This window comes from Podarcis erhardii, assembly GCF_964252035.2.
Source record: "Podarcis erhardii genome assembly, chromosome: 12".
Lineage (NCBI taxonomy): Eukaryota > Metazoa > Chordata > Lepidosauria > Squamata > Lacertidae > Podarcis > Podarcis erhardii.
Genome location: NC_138513.1, coordinates 5,954,400 through 5,979,544, shown reverse-complemented (window position 1 = coordinate 5,979,544; position 25,145 = coordinate 5,954,400). Strand labels below are relative to the sequence as shown.

Sequence of the window (25,145 nt, the reverse complement as noted above, 5' to 3'; positions counted from 1 at the left end):
AGCTCCCATTGCTCGGTCCCTCCTCCTGCCAACTTAGCAGTTCGAAAGCACGTCAAAGTGCAAGTAGATAAATAGGTACCACTCCAGGCAGGAAGGTAAACAGAGTTTCCGTGCGCTGCTCTGGTTTGCCAGAAGCGGCTTAGTCATGCTGGCCACATGACCCAGAAGTTGTATGCCGGCTCCCTTGGCCAATAAAGCGAGATGAGTGCCACAACCCCAGAGTCGGCCATGACTGGACCTAATGGTCAGGGGTCCCTTTACCTTTACTGATGAGGAATTATTTATGCAGCCTTATTCGATCCCCACATGACTGCATCCTCTCATATACATACATACTTCCATAATTTTATTTGTATGCCGCCTTACCACAGTTCAAACCATGCTGAAAGCGTCTTACAACACAAAAAATAAGTAACTGCAACATAGCAAAAGTAGTCATAAAGACTAAATAAAATATTAAAAAATACACAACCAATCTGAAGAATTTCCACAGGAATCACAAGAAGAGCTAAAATAAAGAAAAAAGGAAATGAGATTCACCTGGCATAACTAGTTTTTTTAGAAACATGTAATGTGTTTTAATAATCACATCATCCATCCATTTCTAAGTACTTTTCAAAGTGCCATGTGGTCCCATCACTATACATGGATGCTTTTAGTTAAACCTGCCTCTTTTAAATGCTGCTATTTCAACAATTTTAACAATTTATTGTAGGGAGCATTCATTTTGCACAAATGATCAAGAAGGGGGCACAGCAGGGTAAACACAGAGGTGTTTACCTCCCTGATCCAGCTTTGGGGAGGGAGTAGAAACTGCAAAACTGGTTCTCCTTTTGGAATTTCATTAGATTAGAAACCCGTAATCAGAAATCCATAATAATGTGTTTCTAAGGATTGTTGTTTTGTGTTGCAAGAGACTTCGGATCCTCTTGAAGCTCAAAACTTCTCACAGTTATCATTAACTCATATTGCAGCCCTGATATTAGTCTGACTCTTGTTGCTTTTGAATTAGTCACGCCTTGAAATTTTCAGCGCTCACACACATAAACAAGATAGTTAAAATCAACCTCTAGTTGCTTTAGTTATTGCTGTAGTAAGGATGATAGTAATTGTGATAATGATATCTGCTGCTCGTTATCCATGATATTTGCCTCCCGCCCCGCATTTTTTTTTACAACTTGTTAAGTTGGGGAAGTGCAGTCCAAAATTCAGAGAATCTTGAAGGATAGCCACATTTTAGTTTGCAGTACAAATTACAGTGGTACCTCCACTTGCGAACGGGATCCGTTCTGGAGCTCCGGTCGGATCCCAAGGGATTCGCAACTGGAGGTGCTGCTTCTGCACATTCGCGTGGTGTGGTTTAGCTCTTCTGCGCATGTGCACGGTGTGTAGAGTGCTTCTGCACATGCACCTGGGGCAAAACCCGGAAAAATACTTCTGGGTTTGCCGCGTACGTATCCCAAAGAATACGTAACTGGAGGTGAACCTAAGTACAGTGGTACCTCAGGTTACATATGCTTCAGATTACATATGCTTCAGGTTACAGACTCCGCTAACCCAGAAATAGTGCTTCAGGTTAAGAACTTTGCTTCAGGATGAGAACAGAAATTGTGCTCCGGCGGCGCGGCAGCAGCGGGAGGCCCCATTAGCTAAAGTGGTGCTTCAGGTTAAGAACAGTTTCAGGTTAAATACGGACCTCCGGAACGAATTAAGTACTTAACCTGAGGTACCACTGTAGAGGAACCACTGTACCAACCTTAATTGCTCCACTACCCCTAGTTTCAGCGTTTTCCTAGGTTAGCTGCACACCCTAGCTAATATTAATTTCTTCCTGAGATTATATTTTCTTGGGTAAGATCTTCTCTCAGATCAGTGTTTTTCTTCTTCTTAATCCTTTTATTGCATCATTGATATTAGCTTCCCACAGTACTTTCGTCTTGCCGTGCTTTGAAGTTCTCGTGATGCACCTGCATAAACAAGAGACTGGTTGACACTTGTTTGGTATCCTATAAAATAGCATACAGTTTCTCCCTGTAAAGGTGATGGGCCAAATCAGATGACCTGCGCTCAGAAATTGATGAACCCTGATGTGTTCTTGAGTGTTCTGGGGGACTTTCCAGGGGAGACAGCTGATGACCTTGTTCTCTCTGTAGAACAGTGAGATGAAACAGGCCATTGAGTCCAAGCAACTTCTTGGCTCTCTGAAGAGCTCCAGGCTATGAAACAAGCTGGATGAAAGCTCGAGAGTAGGTGGCACAAGTCTTGCCCTGAAGCCAACCGAACGTTGGTGAGAATTGGTAGGAATGTGCTGATCAGTGCGGGCAGCAGAAAAGGCTCGTTTTACAAGGGCTGTTCCTAGTCAAGGAATGCACACAGCTGAGAATTAAGTCCTTATTGTCAAAGTTGTAGGGCTGCAAATATCTAGCGTGTGGGGTCAGGTGGGATTACTATGAGGAATTATAAAATATAGGAATCATAGGATTGTAGAGTTGGAAGGGACTACGAGGGTCATCTAGTCCAACCCCTGCAATGCAGGAGCCTTTCGCCCCGTGTGTAGCTCAAACCCACGACCCTGAGATTAATAATAGTCTCATGCGCTACCAACTGAGCTATCTTAATCTCTGAAGAACGACTGCTGCAAATAACACTATGTTGCTACAGTGTATATCATTTTATATCATTTTAATGGTCCATAGATAAATATTACAGTGAGGCAGTGGATCAGAGCTTTCCAAACTTTTCATGTTGGTGCCATTAAACTAACCCCTTTCCAACCCCAGGAGGAGTGTGGGGAGTGCTTGTGCGACACACTGCAGCCAATATACTAACAGTGCCGTGACACACAGCTTGGGAAGTACTGCGATAGATAAAGCCACAGCTATTCTGCTACATGGGCCAGTTATGACATTTTGCTGCCCACATCTTTAAAGGATCACCAGCTAAACTACTGAGAGCACACTGAGGAGGAAGCACTCACACACAACCATCTTGACTATGATGTGACAGTTTCTGTTTGGTTGAGCCCACAGTTTCTCATTTGTTCCTAGGAATGTATTTGAAAACCTGATGATGATGCAACGGTAACGATTTCTACTCCCTTACGAGCAACAAAAGAATGCTGCTGCTGCAAGAGACAAACACAGCTACACTTCTAGAAAGGGTTTATGTATAAATGAGCTACGTACCTTTTATAATCTCAGGAACAGAGAGAGATGCAAGGATCAGTCCAACCCAAACATTTGACTGGCAACAACTCTCAGAAGTCCTTCTCAAAGTAACAATGTGAGAAGCCTTTCCTCTAAAATGGAGAGGAATGCCTTGTTTGATTCATAGTACATCATTAGTACATCACATCAAAGAATGGACATTCATAGCAATTGCAATTTTGGGCACAGAGGTAGGACCCTGGGGCCAAATGCAGCCCTCTGCCTGGCCCTTGGGACTCTTCTTAGGCTCACCAGCCCTGCCTTGCACCCTCCTAGAGTATTTTTTACAAAGCTGAAATATGACCCTGGATTCTGATAATGCTTCTTGTTTTCCCAGCTGGGGTATAGTCTACTATACAAAATTAAAATTCACATCTATTGCCTGCTCAAGCCTACCACTGCCATGCGGCCTCCAAAAGGTTGCTCAGATGGGAATGTGATCCTTAAGCTGAAACAGATTCCCCATCCTGCTCTAGCACAGTATAAACATATTACTTCAGTGTCAAATCTCTCAAACAGGGTTTGAAAACCTCCAGCCAAGGACCTAATGAATACTGGCATGGCTCCCAATTTTATCTGTGAGGCTGTTCCCCACAAACCACCACCACCTGTCCCAGCCCTGACTTCACCTGTGTGGGGCAGGTACAGATAGGGCTACAAAGGAACAAATGAGAATTTAAGGATCAGCACTAACATGGACCCCCACTCGAATCAGCTGCCCTAGGGAATTTCCCACTGGGAGCCCCCCTAATTATCTGTTGAACAGGTATGCCAAAAAAATGAGTATGAGCTATGGAAGTAAGAAAAACTATTAAATACCAGTGTTTCTGATTACGTAATCAAGCACTACCAATCTTTCAAACTGAGACTGAAATTGTTTACTTGTATGCACGGGCAAAGGGTCTGTTTCAAATTTCCTGAGCCAATAGCCAGCTTCTTTGTAGCCTTCCACAAATAGCTGAAAGGAGCCATTGTGTCCACGAAGAATGCATTGTGCTGACTGGGTTTGATCCATTGACAATAATTTCTAACCCAATCCCACAACCCTCTGCATCTCTGGCCATTTCCTCTACGGCCCATTTCTCTTTCTACACCAGTCAGGTACACAGCCCAGTTGCTTCGCTAGGCAGGCTCCTGGACCATAAAGATAGTGGGCAAGCTTCTTTGAAGTAGCCTTTCTGATATGTTAACCCCAGGATGTTAATCTTAGGGCCAAGAAACAGATCTCACATAAAGGTGATAATAATAATAATAATAATAATAATAATAATAATAATAATAATAATTTATTTGTACCCCGCCCATCTGGCTGGGTTTCCCCAGTCACTCTGGGCGGCTTCCATAAAAACCAAAAATACACTAAAATATCACAGATTAATAACTTCCCTGAACAGGGCTGCCTTAAGATGTCTTCTGAATGTCAGGTAGTTATTTATCGCTTTGACATCTGATGGGAGGGCGTTCCACAGGGCAGGCGCCACTACCGAGAAGGCCCTCTGCCTGGTTCCGTGTAGCTTTGCTTCTCGCAATGAGGGAACCACCAGAAGGCCCTCGGTGCTGGACCTCAGCGTCCGGGCAGAATGATGGGGGTGGAGACGCTCCTTCAGGTATACTGGGCCGAGGCCTTTTAGGGCTTTAAAGGTCAACACCAGCACTTTGAATTGTGCTCGGATAATGATCGCTGTCTTCGTGGCCATCCTTCTTATCATGTATATTGCTTGTTTATCACCTCCCGCAGTGTACTCCTTTGTAGTTCTGTTCAGAACTACAAAGTGAGATTATTATACGCACTGTCAGGGACGCAGCGAGAGCGCAGGGAGGGGAGGAGATGGAGAGCGAGGGGGAGCAATCCGAGGGCAGCGTAGGAGAAGATGACAGTAGCCCGAGAGATTCCATGAGCCTCTCCAGCGAATCGGAAGATTCACAGAAGGGGGCGCCGATGGCCAGGGCAAGGGGGGCCCCAAGGGGGACACCCCAGAAGCAAGGGGCCAGCGGGGACTCCCAGAGCAGCAGTTGGAAATCAGGACCAGCTTCTCCACCAGAGCGTAGTGGGGGGGAGGAGTCCCAGGTATCAGGGCCAGCGTATTCACCACCAGCGAGAGAAGATGAGTCAGGGTTGGCCACGCCTCCATCGGAGAGCGAGGGAACGGTCAAGAGGAAGGTTGCCGGCTGGGCGCGCGCGCCAAGTTCAAATGTATAGGCGAGCGGCACAGCAGGTAGCCCGGATAGGGAACCAGGTCCTAAAGCCCGCCGGAAGGAGGGGCAAGAATCAGGGGGGTCAGCGTCAGAAGAGTCCAGAAAGGATGAAACCCCAGCGGGCAGGAGGGCCCAGAGGAGGAAGGAGCTAAGGAAGAGGTGGAGCAAGGCTAGAGTCTTAAACTGGTGTGGAAGGGGAGGAGAGTCAGACGGAACTTCGCTGGTCTAGGCTTTAAGACGTAGAGTTGCACGCTGCGGCTTTGAAATGGAAACTGAACTTCAATAAAGACTTTTGTACATAACTACAGCCGGGCGTTGGTCCTTTGTGAGCTGGGACCTAGGGGCGGCTCTGACACGCACCCTTCCCAGAGTCTTGCTGGTTCAAGCCTCTGTGTGTATTCTTATTAATCAGAGTCCAGTCCTTCCTTTACTTTGGGAATGCCTCAAAAGTCACTTCTGCAGCTCTGATGACCCATGCCCACCAATCAGGCATCCAGGCACCTATTCGCAGGTCTGCAACATGGGACCCCTCCCCTTCCTCCAGTTTCTTCACCTTCTCCCAATGGGCTGCATGCATGTAGCCAGAGGCTACGCTATCATGGAAGCTGCCCCTGCTCTTCCTGCTTCAGTTCTCTCCTGGTTCTTGGAGCCAGTGGTACAGGAGAGGTTGGGGAAGCAGCTGGCCCTTCACTTGCCTGCCCTGCCTCTTCCTCCAGCTCTGAATCTTCACCTGCCTCTGATTCTTGCCTCCTGGTTAGTACAGGTCCTCACAAACCACTGCTCATCTCTCCCAAGTTGGACTCCAGTCCCCCTCCCCCTGGTCCATACTCATCAGCATCCTGTCAGTCCCTGACACTCCAGAAGCTGGATGGTGGAGTTATCTCAGACAGTTCGGAGGTTACTGCCTCCCATTGTTGGGGAACGACCTCTTGAGGATGTTTTGTGGGATCAGTATGCAATCATGTGATGTGGACAAGGTTTTGCCTGACCTCGACCCTTGTCCATCCTGGCTTATTAAATTTAGCAGAGGAAGGCTGTTAATGCATCATTGGCAAGGAGAATGGGTCCCTGCTGCATTGAAAGAGGCAGTGGTGTGATTGCTTCTAATGAAACCAGCTCTGGACCCATGGTACTGGCCACCAGGCAATGGCTTTTCCCACCTGCCTTGCCCTACCCTATAGCCCTAGAAGCCTTCATAGGGGAGTTGTTTCCAGTGGAAGAACTGTGAGGGGAGAGAGAATTATCACGGGGCGGGTGGTTTCACCTGTGCTGCCCATGCAAGAAACCAGAAGGGAACTGCTGCTGCAGTTTGTATGTGTCTTTTTTTTTTTAAAGAATATTTATTAAGATTTTACAAAATCATAAGTACAAAAATAGTAAAACAAAAAAATAGGAGAAAACTCTCAAACAAAAATACAAGGTACAAAAAGCAAGAAAAATAGAAAAATAGAAAAAAGAAAGTTAAAAAACAAATCCATTTTTTATAACTTTAAACTCATTAGCTTATTTCTTTGACTTCCTCACACCTCCCCTTTTTGTATTCCCATTAAAATATTCAAATCAGCAAATCCTTACCCTCTTCCATTTATCTTAACTCTGGATCTTAACATATTGTAACTCTATAATTTCACCAAATTATTAATTCATTTTTGCATGCTCTTTTTAACTTTGTTGCTAATGCCACTTATTTTCAGTCCAACATCATTTTAACATTCATTAATTTTACAGTCTTTCTGCAAGTAATCTTATTTCTTCCAATCTTCTTCCACCAACTCTTCTCCCAGGTCTCGGATTCTGCCAGTCATTTCCGCTAATTCCATATAGTCCATCACCTTCGTCTGCCACTCTTCCAGGGTGGGTAGATCTTGTGTCTTCCAATACTTTGCAATAAGTATTCTTGCTGCCGTTGTTGCATACATAAAGAAAGTTCTATCCTTTTTTGGCACCAATTGGCCGACCATGCCCAGGAGAAAGGCCAGTGTGTATGTGTCTTTAAAGGGGACCCCTGACCATTAGGTCCAGCTGTGGCCGACTCTGGGGTTGCGGCACTCATCTCGCTTTATTGGCCTAGGAAGCCGGTGTACAGCTTTCGGCGAAGCAGTGCACGGAAACACCGTTTACCTTCCCGCCAGAGCGGTACCTATTTATCTACTTGCACTTTGACGTGCTTTCGAACTGCTAGGTTGGCAGGAGCAGGGACCGAGCAACGGGAGCTCACCCCGTCGCGGGGATTCGAACCGCTGACCTTCTGATCGGCAAGTCCTAGGCTCTGTGGTTTAACCCACAGCGCCACCCACGTCCCGTATGTGTCTTTACGTGAATTAAATAGAGTGAAAGATATGAGTCATGGGGGTGGGGTGGGAGTGTATGAATTCAACAGTGCTTAGTTTATTTTTTGGTTGCTGTTTGGTTTATGTTGACAATATTGTTTTATAGATTATGAACCCTGTAATATGACTTTTGCCATAACTGTGCTGTTTAGCTTACTTTTTAGTTGTTTTGTTAATCATGTTTTATAGATTGTAATTGTTTTCACGGATTAACTAATTAATTTTACTAATTTTATTGTTTTATCTTTTGTAAATTACTTTGAGGTTTGCTCTTTACAATCAAACTGAATATAAATTTAAACAAACAAACAAACAAACAAACAAACAAACAGTCAAGAAAATGTGATGGAGTGTTTTAAGATATATTCTTTGGCGATCACTCGTAGCCGAGTAAGATTGTCTTCCATAAACACGGTTTTAACAATGATCCCGTAAGTGACTGTAGAAGCCAGTTCTGGATCCACACGTCCTTTCACAGTGGGGACATTGGTTTCCGGGCAGGAGTTGATCATGGTGTGGATTTGCCAAGCGTGCCTTCCTCCTAGTATGTTTCTCCCTTGCATTCTGAGTTTGAGTGTCTTCAAAGCCCATGACACCTTTGGTAAAGGCTGTTCTCCAACTGGAGCACTCACAGGCCAGTGTTTCCCAGTTGTCAGTGTTTATACTACATTTTCTTAGATTTGCCTTGAGACGGTCTTTAAACCTCTTTTGTTGACCACCAGCTCTACGCTTTCCATTTTTAAGTTCGGAATAGAGTTGTTGCTTTGGAAGATGATGATCAGGCATCCACACAACATGACCAGTCCAATGAAGTTGATGTTGAAGAATCATTGCTTCAACATTGGTGATCTTTGCTTCTTCCAGTACACGGATATCAAGGGTGTCAAAGGCCAGGGTATAGAGGTGCATATTTAGCATCCAGTGAAAACTATATAATGAAGATGTCAAGCATACTTCTTTGTACACCAAAGAAAATCCCCTGTGTTGCAAAACAGAACACTGAACAACAACAAGCAACACGTTGGCTACTAATATACTGACAGTAGGAATGTGGATGTCACAGGGATCAGGGAAAGTACAGTGGTACCTCAGGGTGCGAACGGGATCCGTTCCGGAGCCCCGTTTACATCCTGAACAGAACATAAGACACCACTGTGCATCTGTGTGGGTCACGTTTTGTTGCTTTCGCGCATGCGCGGGTCGTCATTTTGACCGTCTGTGCATGCGTGAGCGGCGAAACCTGGAAGTAACGTGCTCTGTTACTTCTGGAGCACTGCGGAGCACAACCCGAAAATACTTATCCTGAAGCATATTTATCCCGAGGTATGACCGAACAGCCCTGTGGGGAAGATGATTCCATTACAGTGGTACCTTGGGTTACATACGCTTCAGGTTACAAACTCCGATAACCCAGAAATAATACCTCAGGTTAAGAACTTTGCTTCAGGATGAGAACAGAAATTGTGCTCTGGCGGCGCGGCAGCAGCAAGAGGCCCCATTAGCTAAAGTGGAGCTTCAGGTTAAGAACAGTTTCAGGTTAAGAACAGATCTCCAGAATGAATTAAGTATGTAACCAGAGGTACCACTGAACTAAGGTTTCACTCATTGATGTTTCAATAGTGGATGAGGGAGATGACCTGACATTTATCACATGGACCTGTGCCAGTAACCTGGGGAGGCTGGATATCAAAATGTCTACATCATAGAATAATAGGGTTGGAAGGGGTCCTAAGGCTCATCTAGTCCAACTCCCTGCAGTGCAGGAATATGCAGCTGTACCTTACAGGGACCATACCTGCAACCTTGGCATTAGCAGCAACCAACTGAGCTATCATCTTGCATGTGTTTATCATTGTGTGCACGCATATCACATTCCTGGATAATGTGCAAGAAAGACCACACGGTAAGACCTCTGTCTCTGCAATAAAGCTAGTAAAATTTATGGTTGACAGGCAGTAACACCAGCACGATTGGACTTTGCTTCCATTCTCTTGGTGCACACTTCCCCTTTTGTAGCGTGGGACAGTCAATCAACCGCTAACTCTCCCTCAATTCCTATCTTCCTGGAAACAAAGTTCTCAAGGTGCTGAAGACTGCATAATAGAGCCATCATTGCTCTCAGCTACTGCTGGTTAGCTGGGACGCGGGTGGCGGGTGGCGCTGTGGGTTAAAACCACAGAGTTTGGACTTGCCGATCAGAAGGTCGGCAGTTCAAATCCCCGCAACAGGCTGAGCTCCCGTTGCTCAGTCCCTGCTCCTGCCAACCTAGCAGTTCAAAAGCATGTCAGAGTGCAAGTAGATAAATAGGTAGTGCTCCGGCGGAAAGGTAAATGGCGTTTCCGTGCACTGCTCTGGTTCGCCAGAGGCGGCTTAGTCCTGCTGGCCACATGACCCAGAAGCTGTATGCTGGCTCCCTTGGCCAATAAAGCGAGATGAGCGCCGCAACCCCAGAGTCGGCCACGACTGGACCTAATGGTCAGGGGTCCCTTTACCTTTACCTTACTGCTGGTTAGCAAGCTTTTGAAGAAAAACAAAAACTTGTACAATCAGTGGAGATGATTGCAGAACACAAAGCATGAGCAGCGCTGATTCTATCAGGTCTCTTTGAAATAAATATTTGGCTGTCTCTATCCCTTGCCTCCCACAGGGGCAGAACGAGCCACGAAACTAGTGTCAATTGGAACAGCTCCCAGTGCCTTTTGGTTTTACTTTATTGGTACTGAGTGTGCAGTTTCATAGAATCATAGAATCATAGAGTTTCATTGGATTAGGTTTGATTGATTTAGTTTCTGAAGTGACTGCAAACTTTCGTAATCTGAAATTGTTTTTCAATTATTCCCCAAACAGCTTTCCTTCGATTGCTTAACACTCCTGTTGCAAGGAATAGTTTTTATTAGCAGGGCATGTCAACGACAATAAAGTTGAACTGACTTAATGAAGTCAACTGCAGGAAGGTATAAGGAATGCGGGTGGCACTGTGGGTTAAACCAGCCTAGGACTTGCAGATCAGAAGGTCGGCGGTTTGAATCCCCGCAACGGGGTGAGCTCCCGTTGCTCGGTCCCTATGCAAGTAGATAAATAGGTACCACTCCAGAGGGAAGGTAAATGGTGTTTCCATGCTCCATGTTTCCAGTCATGGATGAATCTGGGGTTGCTGCGCTCATCTCGCTTTATTGGCCGAGGGAGCCAGCATACAGCTTCTGGGTCATGTGGCCAGCATGACTAAGCCGCTTCTGGCGAACCAGAGCAGTGCACGGAAAAGCTGTTTACCTTCCCGCCAGAGCGGTACCTATTTATCTACTTGCACTTTGACGTGCTTTCGAACTGCTAGGTTGGCAGGAGCAGGAACCGAGCAATGGGAGCTCACCCCGTCGCGGGGATTTGAACCGCTGACCTTCTGATCGGCAAGTCCTAGGCTCTGTGGTTTAACCCACAGCGCCACCCACATCCCTTGGTTAAGAGGTATAGTGCTTACTTAAGCTCATGTGTCCCTGTTCCCACCCCCACACCAAACAGGTAACTATTAGTGCTTCAACCCTTCTGTTGCTACCTATTACATTTCCCTGAACCAGCGCACCAGCGCACAACCATTTTATTCATGGTGGAATTGATGGCAGAAATTCCCCCTAGTACAGGGGTCAGCAACCTTTTTCAGCCGTGGGCCAGTCCACTGTCCCTCAGACCATGTGGTGGTCCGGACTATTATTTTTTTTTGGGGGGGGGGATGAACAAATTCCTATGCCCCAGAAATAACCCAGAGATGCATTTTAAATAAAAGCTCACATTCTGCTCGTGTAAAAACACCAGGCAGGCCTAACAAATAACCCAGAAATGCATTTTAAATAAAAGGACACATTCTACTCATGTGAAAACACGCTGATTCCTGGACCATCCGCAGGCCGGATTGAGAAGACTATTGGAACACATCTGGCCTCTGGGCCTTAGGTTGCCTACCCCTGCCCTAGTACTTTCCTCCTGGTATCCCTCCCTCCCTCCCTCATTCTTACATTTAGATGCCACCTTTCCTCCCAGGAGCTCATAGTGGCATACATATGTAGTTATCTCTCCTCATGTCACATTGTTGACTGGAGACTAGAACCTTGGTTTCCCAGATCCTAGTCTGACACTCTACCATACCACATTTTTGTATGTTACTTTTATGAATATATGCATTTTTATGCGCACTACCCCAGTGTACACATTTTTTTCAACACATTAGCTGCCAGAAAACCTGCACTGCAAACTTTGGAAAAATGCGAGTTCCCAAGGATGGCTGTTTCTGTGTACATATAGCTTCGGGACCTTCAAATTAAGTACCGTTTTTTCGCTCTATAAGATGCACCAGACTATAAGACGCACCTAGTTTTTGGAGGAGGAAAACAAGAAAAAAAATATTCTGAATCCCAGAAGCCAGAACAGTAAGAGGGATCTGGCTTCTGGGATAGCCTCTTGCTGTTCTGGCTTCTGCGATAGTCACGTGAAGCCTCTCCCAGGCAGCGGGATGAAGGCTCCCTCAAGAGCCACGCTCCCTTTAAAGAGCGTGCAGAGCGTGTGTGCGGCTCTTTAAAGGGAGTGCTGAGCAGAGCCTCCCACCTTCATTTGCTCCATAAGATGTACACACACTTCCCCTCCATAAGATGTACACACACTTCAGGAGGGGAAAAGTGTGTCTTATAGAGCGAAAAATACGGTAACTTAGCTTCCCCCTCCTTTATTTACAGCACCACCAGTCACTTCCAGATCTCCCTTTGCCGTGAACTTCTTACCTTATGTTTGATTCCATCCTGCAAAGTCATCCACATTTCCCTCCTCCCCTTGTTGCTTCCCCTTTTGTTCCAAAGTCAGATCCATCTATTACAGAGTTAAATCTGCATTTCTATTGATTAAAAACAAAGAAATATTTAAAAGCTGTGTACTTTCAATCTACATTCAAAAAACATAAACCACAACTGGAATTAAAAACACTTCCATCTCTTACAAGCTCTAGTTCAGATATTATTTTAGTGCAAATAAATTAACCTTAGCAAGGGTTAACCTTTGCTTGCTCTGCTTACTGGCTCCACCTAGATTAATGGTATGTGAAGCAACTTGTTATAACCACTTGCTTTTTCTGCAAGAGCTTGTGCTTGTGCTTTTGTTTCACAGAGCTCCGAGAGATGGCTTTCTGGGTGATGGTCCTATGCGCCGTCCTGGCATGCATATTGGGGGGGCTCTATCTGGTGGGGGCGTTCCGCCAGAGGGGAGCCCAGGAGCCCCCTTTAGATAAAGGCCTCATTCCGTGGCTAGGACATGCACTGCGCTACCGAAAGGATGGTGTTGCCTTCTTGCAAAGGATGCAGAAGAAGCATGGGGATATCTTTACGGTACTGCTTGGGGGATACTATTTTACTTTTGTGATGGACCCCCTCTCCTTTGGAGCTATTGTGAAAGAAGCAAGAAGCAAGCTGGATTTCAACGCATATGCAACACAACTTGTGGCCCAAGTGTTTGGTTTTCAACCAGAAATGAGCACTCATAAGATAATAGAGACTGCCAGCGTGAAGCACCTCAAGGGCAATGGGCTCGTGGTGATGACCCAGGCCATGATGGACAGCTTGCACAGAGTGATGGGCCATAGCCTGAGTTCAGCTGGAGGGGAGAAGTCCTGGAAACAGGATGGGTTGTTCCACTTCAGCTACAACATGGTCTTTAGGGCTGGATACCTAGCCCTGTTTGGAAATACAACCAGCAAAGGCGAAAAGAACAAAGAAGATGCTGAGAGGTGTGACGTAACTCGCTCTGAAGATGTGTTTGTAGAGTTTCGCAAATATGATAAGCTCTTCCCAGGTTTTGCTTCTTCCACACTGTCTCATGGAGAGAGAAAAGAGGCTGAGTCTCTGAAGAGACTGTTCTGGAAACTCATGTCTGTGAAGGATGTATATGAGAGGAGCAACATCAGTGGTTGGATAACTGACCAGCAAGAGCAACTGGCTGAGTCTGGAATGCCTGAATACATGAGGGATAGATTTCTGTTTCTGCTCCTATGGGCAGCTCAAGGGAATACTGGACCAGCTTCCTTCTGGCTTCTTGCCTACCTGATGAAAAATCCCAAGGCGATGGATGAGGTGAGGAAAGAGGTGGACAGAGTGGTGGGAGAATCTGGCCAGGAAGTGAGGGCAGGGGGTCTAGTGCTTAATGTCACCAAGGAGATGTTAGACAAGACCCCCATCTTGGACAGTGCTGTGGAAGAGACTCTGAGACTGGCAGCAGCCCCTATGCTGATCAGGGCTGTGTTAGTGGATCTAGAACTCAAGATGAACGATGGGAGAAAATACCTTCTGCGCAAAGGAGACAGAGTTGCCCTTTTCCCCTTTGTGGCAGCACATATGGATCCAGAAATCCACCCAGATCCCCATGTTTTCAAATATGACCGGTTCCTCAGCCTAGACGGCAGAAAAAAAGAATTCTATAAGAATGGGGAAAAGGTGAAATATTTCACCATGCCATGGGGGGCAGGGACTTCCATGTGCCCTGGGCGATACTTTGCTACCAATGAGGTGAAACTTTTTGCCTTCCTGATGCTGACATACTTTGATATGCAGCTGGTTAACGTGGAGGAGGAAATCCCTCCCGTAATCAAGAACCGCTATGGGTTTGGTGTGATGCAGCCCACACACGATGTTCAGTTCAGGTATCGACTTCGCCACTGAAGGTAGGAGGCAGAGGAAGGAACCTGGTATCATGTGCCTGCGAATCTTCAGGCCAAAATAAGTTTTAAAAGAGATCAAATGTATGTTTCTGGATGTGGGTAAAAGCTCGGGGGAGAATGTAGCGCTTGCACAGAATGTTTGGTAGAAGCCATTATCATTTAACAAGTCATTTTATGCTACAGTTTTATTTTCCCATTGTTATGGAATGAAGTGGAGACTGTGGGCCTTATAACTTTTTAAAGTGTGGTAGAATTGATAGCATGTAAGCTAATATTCTGTGCTAACATTTACCTATCTAAGGCAGCAAGCTCAGGCCTGCTGCTTTTAAAGCAGTGGAGTTAAGGGTTAGCAGAAAAGTACTATTGGGTGGTGGTGGGGTGCTTGATCATTCTCACACTAAGATACTTTCATCTGCAACTCCTTATTGCCGTTTGCTCCAATTGAGCACTAAAGAGTGGCTTTCCCCAGGGAAAGCAGCAGGACAAGACAGAGTGTGGATAAGCCCTCTGTCTCTAACCCCAATCTGAAGTGAGGTGTGTGTGTGTGTGTGTGTGTGTGTGTGTGTGTGTGTGTAGAACTAGGCACTGTGTTCCTCCCTTGCTCTGTGCACTATGAACCCCATGGAATGTCCTAACTTTAAAATTCAAAAGCTTCACCCGGACACATTTTCTTACCCAGTACACAACACACATCCTGCTTAGTAAGCTTGCAGCTACAGGAGATTTCACCCAAAAGACCCATCATATAAGCAAAAAACCCCACAAACTTTTACTGCTTCCTCCCGCCACACAAACGTTTAGGTCCTAAACTGTTCTTCTTCTTCCCCCCATTTAATGGTACTATGCAATGTCAGCCTTTTCCCTCAGAAAGGCTTGAACTGAATTGAATTGCCCTTTGCTCCAGTTCAGCAGCAAAGAGCAGTTTTTTTGTGGGGAAAGCATGGGGTGGGGGGAAGAAAAAGAGAGAAAGAAACGCTCAGACACGGTGCTTTAGAGTGCAGAACTGAGCCTAGAAACGCGGCACAAAAGGAAGTCTGGATGAGACCTAAGATAGGAATATAGAGGAAACTGCTGTCATCCCAAGCAGCTCATTTCCCAGTAGCTTCACTCTGCAGTTGACATTAGCAAGCGAAATGGGCCTGCGCCAAATAAGGACACAAGCTAGTTTGTACACTAGATACCTTTCATAACATGTACAGGACTTTGCCTTGTTATTTGCAAGGTGCAAGAGTTCCAGGTATGTGTCAACATTCATCTTTGCACCTGCAATCAACTTTATCTCTTTTATTTATTGTTGTGCAAGGCAATGTCCCTGGGACAAGCTGTGATTCTGTCTCCAATATCTTGAGTATCTTGAATATCTATTGATCTCATGAGTACTCTTAGGTGTAAAGGCTTAAGCGTAATTAAGAATGCATGCTTTTAACTGCTTTTATTTCCCCCACATCATCTGCTCTCAACTTGTATGGAAAATACCACCTCTGTGCCGCTCCTATGTTTTGTAATTTTGATTGCTGTTATTTTGTTTGTCTGTACCTTTGTTTCTACACAAATGCAAAACCTTTAAAACTGAAAAGAAATACTTACAGGAAATGAATGGAATATGTGGAAACAATAAAGTTAAAGCAACGGTGTTGGGCAGGTTGCTTAGACATGTAATAAAAGGAGCTGTGTCGTGCAAAGTGATTTGCTAACTGGTTATTTCAACTGTGTGCATTAATTTTCATCTTAAGAAACCTTTCCAATCTCTCATAGTCAGCACCAACAACTCTGGCATAAAATCTTTATTAAAATAATTTATTTAACAAAACAGCTCAATATTCATAAATATCTTTAGTTGTGCTCAAAATACATGCAAATAGGAAAAGAGGTAAGTCAATTCATTCACATCATACACATAAGAAAATATGCTGTTAGTCCAGATGCTGCTAGTAGAGTAAAAATACAAACCCTACATTAAAATACCTTCCTCCTCAAATGATGTTTACCTCCACAGATCAACTAAAACTTCAAACCGATTAAAACCATGACAAACTTCAAAAAAGGAGCCAGCTCGCAAGCCAAGACCTTTCCTCCCTGTGAACTCTTAGGTCAGCTCACCTTGCATGTAGGTTACTTTACAGAAGAAAACTTATGACAGCAGAAATAATTTTCTTCGTGTATTCTCAACATTCAGACTCTCTGCACTAACACTTCAGAATTTAAAGCTCGGTGGTCTGTTCTTGTTGGCTTGATTAAAGTTCCTCTAAAGACATTAAGGCAAAGTGGCTTGCTCAAGAAAAGTTCTTCGTTTGTTATCTTAAGGCCTAGTTCTTTCACCCGAGACCATGGATTTCTGCTAGTACTTAACAGCTCACAACTGTTAAGAATCAGTCTGGTTCACAACCAGTTACATTTTTACAGCCTTGGTAAAGGTAAAGGAGCCCTTGACAGTTAGGTTTGGCCTCTTGAATGTGCTTGTGGAATCAAAAGGTCAGAAATAATTCAGCTTCTTTGTTCCAGTGGCCTATTCAAAAATTTCAACAATATAAGGCATATAGATTGCCAGTCAAACGGGCTGAAAACGACAGGTTTCCAAGGCAGCGCATAAATTTGGTTGTTCCAGAAGAAATACCACATCAAGTCTAGCTAGCACAGCAAAAGAGGGAATATATTGATGGCAACTGAGATTACAATTGTGCCAAACAAGGAATAACTTAGTCAGATAACAGAAACTTATGTCTTTGCTTGGAAGTCATCCTGGACTGCAAGGCTGCATGCAGCCCACTACTTGTGCTACAGTAAAAGACCACAAATACACTCTCAGATAAGACTATGAAATATTCTCATATATGGACAAAACTCTTTGCATGCAAAAATGATGCACATATGTGACATCTTTGACTCTCCAGCTGCTTATAATTAATGGGATCATCAAGCAATGATTCATAGCCAATAGGGTGCTAGAATTACTTCTGCGGACATGCTGGGCATCCCTAGAAAAGTACAAGGTGATATGCATTAATTAATTAAACCCACAGCAGATTAACTCCTGTGTTTCAGTGATAGGTTCCATTATTCCTGCAGGCTAGCACATTTCTCTCACATATCTGGTCACAATCACCATATTTGTTCTGCTAGGTTATCATTCAGGGACTAACTACACCCTCACCAAATCCGAAGTTAATTAACCACAGAGAACAAGCTAGTGGTTCCTTTACTGCAGAGCTTTCCAAACTGTGTGTTGCAACATGTTAGTGTGTCAGCTGCAGTGTGTAGGTGTGTCGCATGAAGACTTCCAGCGCTCCTCCTAGGGCTGGAAAGGGGTTAGTTTAACCTCCAGTTTGCTAGTAAAACTGTGTCGTGAAATGATGCTTGTCTAAAAAGTGTCAACAACATGAAATGTTTGGAAAGCTCTGCTTTAGTGTTTCTCTGAAATAGAGCACAGATAGCTTGTAACAGAGAGCTATAGGTAAAGGTAAAGGGACCCCTGACCATTAGGTCCAGTCGTGGCCGACTTTGGGGTTGCGGCGCTCATCTCGCTTTATTGGCCGAGGGAGCCGGCGTTCAGCTTCCAGGTCATGTGGCCAGCATGACTATGCCGCTTCTGATGAACCAGAGCAGCGCACGGAAACACCGTTTACCTTCCCGCTGGAGCGGTACCTATTTATCTACTTGCACTTTGACGTGCTTTCGAACTGCTAGGTGGGCAGGAGCTGGGACCAAGCAACAGGAGCTCACTCCATTGCCGGGATTCAAACTGCCGACCTTCTGATCGGCAGGTCCTAGGCTCTGTGGTTTAACCCACAGCACCACCCACGTGGTGAGAGCTATACAAAGTACTATAAAGGCCATAAAGACTGACAACCCAATCAGTTGAAAACAACAGGTTTTGAATGAAGTTTGAAGCAGCACAGTATGCAGTCAGGCTTCCACAGCAAAATGGGAGGGGGATTTGATTACAGTTTAGATTATAATAACATTCAATAAGAAATCCATTTCCTGAACTGTCAAAACAAGTTTCTTAGCTAGACAGTCATTCTGGCCAACATTACTCCAAGCCCCAAAGGGGGTTCTTGGTTGCATCGAAGGATCACAGATTGCTCGTATTTTAAAGACTCCTGTTGACAAATCAATTGTATGTTTTGCGACATTCTCTCTCTTTTTTAGCTGCTGAGCACCAGTGTTCTGCTTAGCTCAGAGAGTTTATAAAATTGTGTTCCTAGGAACCCTTGGAAAACATTTTTCAAGGCCTTTCTTACATTTTCAGATTGAAGCATCCAAACCTGACAAGTACACAATCACCAAAGAAGGAGATTCCAGAAGTTAGTCATCGATTCCAACACTGAACTGTTCTGGAGAGACAGGAAATTTTCCATAATGTTTCATCTAACCCATTATTATTGCCTCCCACCACAATTGTTCCACTCCATAATGACATCTTCAGATAAAAAATATTGTAGGATAAATGAGAGATGTGCATGACCCACGACTTGGTATCCATTCATGAAAATACAGATTATGATTACTGTGGATACATAAATATGCAGGTGAGCAGCAATCCTTTGACTCACACCTACTTGTGACCATTCCTTTTCAGTCCAGAAGCCAGAAATTATAATAAAACATTCCCAGGTGTGAGTAGGATCATGTGGAGATGGAAGTCTGAGAGTGATTCTCTCTTAAAGTATTTCACTACACAGTCATCACGCCATACTTGGAACAGAGTAGAGCCCTTTTTCTTTCTCGGTCAGCTAGAAAGTTCCTCAGTTTAGTGGTGGAGAAAGTAACTGTTGCTTGTTGCCTCTCATCCAAACCTGTTTCCTGCAGCCATGGAGACTGAAGGCATTCAGATGCTGTTGGCCGCCTCCTAAGTAGAGAAAAAGAATGACAAATCCTAGGATCAGTTGTTTTGCTATCTCCAAGTGGAGGGAACTAATTCTGCTAGTTTCTCACCTGCTCGCAGTCATGGGATGGACTCTATATAGTGAGCCCAAATAGGCTCACCACCCAGACACAAGATTTACCCACCCTGGAAGAATGGCAGATGAAAGTGATGGACTATATGGAGTTGGCGGAGATGACTGGCAGAATCTGAGACCTGGGAGAGGAGCTGGTGGAAGAGGACTGGAAGAAATTTAAAAACTGTCTACAGAAACAGTGTAAAATTTATGAATGCTAAAATGATGTTGGATTGAAAATAAGTGGCATCAGTGATAAAGTTAGAAAGAGGATGCAAAAACGAATTGATGGATGAAAATATTTGAGTTGTGATATGTTAAGATACAAAGTTAAAGATGATAAATTGAAAAGAGGGCAAGGATTTGCTGATTTGATTATGTAAATAGGAATACAAAAAGGGGAGGTGTGAGGAGGTCAAGGAAATAAGGTAATGAACTTTAAAGTTAAAAAAGGAAAGAGGGATTTTTTCTTTTTTCTTTTTATTTACTTTTTGTTTTTTGTTTTTTGTATTTTTCTGTTTTCTGTTTTCTCTTTTTTCGCTGTATCTTGTTATGATTCTGTAAAATCTCAATAAATATTTATATATAAAAAAACCCAAATAGGCTCACCACCCAAGTGGGGTGGGGGTCGGAAGTCAGTCCTGGCTTTCAGAGCGTAGTGATCAGACCATGGCACTTCCACAAGTGAGGACATGATCACATCTCTACCCGCACCAAAATCAAATCCAGCATGTGGCCTGCTTGGTGTGTGGGACCCAAAACAAACTCATGTCACCATGGAAGACACCAGGTCCAGAGCCTGTGAGGAGGAGGTGGCATCAGCATGGACAACCCCCCAAAACCAGTAGGTTAGGGAACTTCAAGGCCCAGCCTGCCACCACATTCAACAGGCCTGACAGGGTGGCTGCTGGTGCGTTAGGTGGTCGGTACACCAGCCAGACAGCCAAGCTCTCCTTGGTGCCCCGCACGAGACCAACACATTCAATGCCGGAGATCGAACTCTTGTTTAGTATTAGAGCGATTATTCCACCATGCTTGGGGAGCGGCCTCACCTCAGCAGAAAAACACAATCGGAAGGGGGTTGGGGGAGAGAGAAATCAAATCTCTCACTTCTCCGTTTAAAAGGATTTCAGGTAGATCATGGGGGGGACAACTCTTGCCTGAGGCATTAGAGAACTACTGCCAGTTGAGTGGGATGGACAGAAGGGTGTTGTGATGTATTGGAAGCGTGCTGGCCTCTGAGTGCACCCAACTAGTGATGTGCTACAAACAAGTGGCATTTGCTCTTACCTACCTGCAGAATTCATCAGAGCCAAGTACAGTGGTGCCTCGCAAGACGAAATTAATCCGTTCCGTGAGGCTCTTCGTATAGCAGTTTTTTCGTCTTGTGAAGCAAGCCCATTGACAGCTTAGCGGATTAGCGCTATTAGCGGTTTAGCTGCTTTCAGCGGATCAGCTGATAAGCGGCTTAGTGGCTTAGGAAAAGGGGAAAAAAGGGGGGGGAAACCCCGTAGGAACTCATAAGACATTTCGTCTTGCGAAGCAAGCCCATAGGGAAATTCGTTTTGCGAAGCGCCTCCAAAATGGAAAACCCTTTCGTCTAGCGGGTTTTCCGTCTTGCGAGGCGTTCGTCTTGCGGGGCACCACTGTAGCTGGAGAAGAGGCCAGTGCTTACTACCATTCTTTTGGGACACTAGGTTTTTGCTTGCCCAAAATAGGGGACGAATGAGTGGGCCATTGTAGCCTAGTCTCACAATACAGTGGTACCTCGGGTTCGGATGCTTCAGGTTACAGACTCCGCTATCCCAGAAACAGTACCTCGGGTTAAGAACTTTGCTTCAGGATAAGAACAGAAATCGTGCAGCGGCAGCAGAGGGAGGCCCCATTAGCTAAAGTGGTGCTTTAGGTTAAGAACAGTTTCAGGTTAAGAATGGACCTCTGGAATGAATTAAGTACTTAACCCGAGGTACCACTGTACTCCAACCACACACCAATATTGTTCTCTTCCACCTAGCTCTAAAAGGAGCCCAGAAGGGAGTGTGTTTGCAGAGGGGAGGGAAATGGGGCATACTGGCAATTACCAGCACAGAGGAGAGGGTGGAAGATCTAAAAGGTTTTCCTGCCTTCTCCTTCTCTTCCTTTCCCACAATGCTGAGGTGGCGCCCAGTCCTCCTTCCCCTGTATTCAGGGTGATATTGGCTGGGTGATATCAGCTGGGATTGACTAGGAATTTTTGTCTTCTTCTGTGATGGGCTGGCAGAAGGAGATTTTCTTTGCCTGCTCTATACTGCATGACAACCTTAGAGCAGTGAGCGGTGGGCGCTGAATCATGAGGTTTATTGCTTTTATTGACTTTTGGTCACTTAGCAGGTGTTGCGCAGGAAAGAGGTGGGCACAAATGGTGAGAACGCAGAGGCATTTTCTGTTGAACTGTGATTCTAGAGACGAATGCAGAGCTTGGTAACTCATGGGGCTTTTGAAGCTAACCATCACTTTGAGTTATGTGGCTTGACGGGGGCGTGAATCACAAACACCTCCCTCCTCGCCTTAAGAGTGTGGCAGGGGGGAAAGTTGCTGGGAATAAGGCTAGCTTGACTTCCCACAGGGTAGACTCACACACTGTCTAATTTCCATTACACAGTTTGGAAGTTTTATAAATTACCAAGTGGCTCCTGTGGTGCAGTGGATCAGTGTTTCAGGCTGCTAACCAGAAGGTTGGTGGTTCAAGCTCCCCCAGGGGTGGCTGTGGGCAGAATCCTTTCATTGCAGGAAGTTGGACTAGATGACCCTTGATTCAAGCTCCAATGTTCTCAAGCGCTTAAGCTATTGGTTAATAAACTAGGCCTAGTTTACCCCATAACCTGTGTCTTGCCTCTTTATTACTGAAGAAGAAGAAGAAGAAGAGTTTGGATTTGATATCCCGCCTTTCACTCCCCTTCAGAAGTCTCATAGCAGCTAACATTCTCCTTTCCCTTCCTCCCCCACAACAAACACTCTGTGAGGTGAGTGGGGCTGAGAGACTTCAAAGAAGTGTGACTGGCCCAAGGTCACCCAGCAGCTGCATGTGGAGGAGCGGGGAAGCGAACCCGGTTCACCAGATTATGAGTCTACCGCTCTTAACCACTACACCACACTGATCTCCTAGCACAACTGCTTTGGGGGGGTTCATTAGTTAAACTGAAATCACTTGAACAAGGCTCTCTTTTTGTGTGAGATACAGTGGAGGGACACACACACACACACACTATATATAATAATTAACTAATTCTTGAGAAAGTCTGCCTTAGATAAAGAGCGACCTTCGCACCATGGATTAGAGGACAGTGTGCTTTGTAGGAACGAAACGGCTCCTCCTGAAAGGCCCGCATAGCATTTGTTGAACTTGATTTTCTCTCTCTTCACGAGCCTCCCAAAGTCACAGGCAGCCTCAGAGCTGATCGGGTATTCAGCGCTCAGCCTGAGGACAGAGGAGAAGAGTATTAGAAATGATTCTTTTTGCCCTTGGGCAGAAGCAAAGCAGCACAGAAAAAACCCTCACAGTCTCCAACATTGATCCAGGGAAGCACACAGATACTGATTTAAATATCTTTCATCGATGCTTTATTTACTAGAGTTGTGCTCAGTCCAGATGACCCCTGCCATCGTCAAGTAAGTTCTTCTGGGAGAGACCTCCTCCTTGGTCCAGTTCCATGCAGGGTGCCTGGAAAAGTGGAAGCACTCACAGGCCCACTCGCCACTTAGTCTTTAAGGGCTTCTCCAAGGCTTCCCATTCCTCCTCCTCCTCTATTGGTTCTCTCCCACCACCAGGAAGTGGAGTTGTCACTCTGCCTGGGCTTGGATCATAGCCATCCCAGACTCCATCATGCTCTCATGGCCAACCCACAGCCTCCCCTCACTTGCCTTCTCTTCTAGCTCCAGTCTCAACCAGGGCTTGACTAGCCTGCCTCCTATTCCAAGGAGTGACAGCATTCTCTCTTTTTCTCCAGTCTGTCTCTTTCCCTCTCTTCCCTTTTTTCCTTCTGTCTCAATGCAGCCTTAAATCTCCATGCCCTTTCTCTGCTTCCCGTCCAGCTCTTGCCTCCTTCTGACTTGCCTTATGGGCTCCTTTCACCTCTCCCTCCTCTATCCCACTGCCCCTTTGTCTCCTGCCACACACTTGGGGTCCTTTCACTTACTCCTGTACCTCTTCTACCCATTTCTGTTCTTTATCTCTCTATTTCTCTCTTCTTTGGCCAGCTCCTGACTGCCTGGCAGCTGCCCACCAGGCAGCTTGCCTCTACCCCAGCCGATTTCTTTGGTTGTTTGCTGATCTTCAGTTTGGCCCACAAACTTGCAGTTGCCGACAGCTACTCTAGATGACGCTTCTACGGCAGGTGAGAAAAGGAGCCACCACCCCAAGCTCTATTATCATGTTATTCATCTCCACCCAACTTTTTACAAGCATCTGATTCTCACTCCCATTTCACAGAAGAGGCTTTCCAGTCTCCGTAGGGAGCTATGAAGAGCAAGATTTCTAAGGGCTTGTGGCGAATTGGGTTTAGATAAGCACATCTGCCCCACCTCAGGTATTGTCAGGGACTGGCAGGAGACACTGAGAAGTGGTGACGGGATTCTGATGATGGGGCACAGAGAGAAGGGGGCTTGGAGATACATGAGCTATGGAAAGCTGTAGCAGCCGGGAGATGAGAGGAAGAGGCGCATAGCTGTCAGCTGCACTGGCTCCCAGTGGAGTACAGGATCAGGTTTAGGGTGCTGGTTTTAACCTTTAAAGCCCTATACAGCCTAGGACCCTCGTACCTACGGGACCGCCTCTCCTGGTATGTCCCACGAAGGACCTTACGGTCTCCAAACAATAACATCTTGGAGATCCCGGGCCACAGGGAGGTTAGGCTGGCCTCAAGCAGAGCCAGGGCTTTTTCGGCTGTGGCCCCAATCTGGTGGAACGCTCTGTCACAAGAGACTAGGGCCCTGCGGGACTTGACATCTTTCCACAGGGCCTGCAAGGCAGAGCTGTTCCACCAGGCCTTTGACCAAGGCACAGCCTGACCCCTTCCTTTGGCAATCCTCTCAGAACTCTAGCCCAATGGTTGCCATTAATCTGATTTGAATAGATTTTATAATGAAATGATTTTAGAATGTTGTATCATTTTAATGTTGTTAGCCGCTCTGAGCCCAGCTTCAGCTGGGGAGGGCGGTATATAAATAAATTATTATTATTATTATTTTCCCTTTTTTAAAGGAAAACTCCCTTATTCCGAATAGGATTCCTTGCAAGAAAAGGGAAAAGTTGACAGCTATGCAGAGGCAGGAGAAGATGCAGGATTGGAGAATGAAGAACAGGTGCAGGAGGAGGGGGAGATAGGTTAAGCCGGTGTAGAGTCAATGGCGTCCACACCTCCTCTTCCTGCCCCCACCTCTCCTGCTCCACTGTCTCCCAGGACCAGAACAGGACTGAAGCAGGAGCAGCAGGAGCTTACACAGAGGTGTACTCTTTGCTTGCTTGCATGCACCTTGGATGGGGGAGATACATAAGACAAGGTTGGGGGCGGCAGCTCTCAGTTGCAGCAACTGCCTCTTCAGGTGCACATCTAGGAGTAGCTGAGAGATGTAGGACTGATGGACATGCCTTCCCTAATTTATAAGTGTAAGGTAAAGGTAAAGGGACCCCTGACCATTAGGTCCAGTCGCAAACGACTCTGGGGTTGCGGTGCTCATCTCGCTTTATTGGCCGAGGGAGCCGGCGTACAGCTTCCGGGTCATGTGGCCAGCAGGACTAAGCCGCTTC

The 25,145-nt window shown here is 45.6% G+C and overlaps 2 protein-coding genes, 1 long non-coding RNA gene and 1 pseudogene across 36 annotated transcripts in view; 2 read left to right on the top strand and 2 right to left on the bottom strand.

The window, feature by feature from the left end:
• Window positions 1–25,145, top strand: part of LOC309325987 (7-alpha-hydroxycholest-4-en-3-one 12-alpha-hydroxylase pseudogene) — a 354,547-nt pseudogene that overhangs the window by 5,590 nt on the left and 323,812 nt on the right. The gene's annotated exons all lie outside the window — the stretch shown is intronic.
• On the top strand, window positions 12,850–14,848 carry CYP8B1 (cytochrome P450 family 8 subfamily B member 1). The gene has a single exon (XM_081834430.1). The coding sequence runs from the start codon at window positions 12,889–12,891 to the stop codon at window positions 14,419–14,421; it is 1,533 nt and encodes a 510-aa protein (XP_081690556.1). The 5' UTR covers window positions 12,850–12,888; the 3' UTR covers window positions 14,422–14,848.
• On the bottom strand, window positions 14,958–18,185 carry LOC309326082. The gene is made up of 2 exons (XR_014150120.1): window positions 15,032–18,185; window positions 14,958–14,998 (listed from the first exon to the last, which is right to left on the bottom strand). It is a non-coding gene; the product is annotated as an uncharacterized lncRNA (long non-coding RNA).
• OBSCN (obscurin, cytoskeletal calmodulin and titin-interacting RhoGEF) overlaps window positions 18,231–25,145 on the bottom strand; it is a 263,745-nt gene continuing 256,830 nt past the window's right edge. For all 32 annotated transcript variants that reach the window (XM_081834068.1, XM_081834069.1, XM_081834097.1 and 29 more), the window contains 2 exons: window positions 22,668–22,817; window positions 18,231–19,269 (listed from right to left, as the gene is read on the bottom strand). In XM_081834068.1, coding sequence (XP_081690194.1) covers window positions 19,095–19,269; window positions 22,668–22,817 — 325 coding nt within the window. In that variant the 3' untranslated portion in view covers window positions 18,231–19,094. The remainder of the gene's footprint in view (window positions 19,270–22,667; window positions 22,818–25,145) is intronic.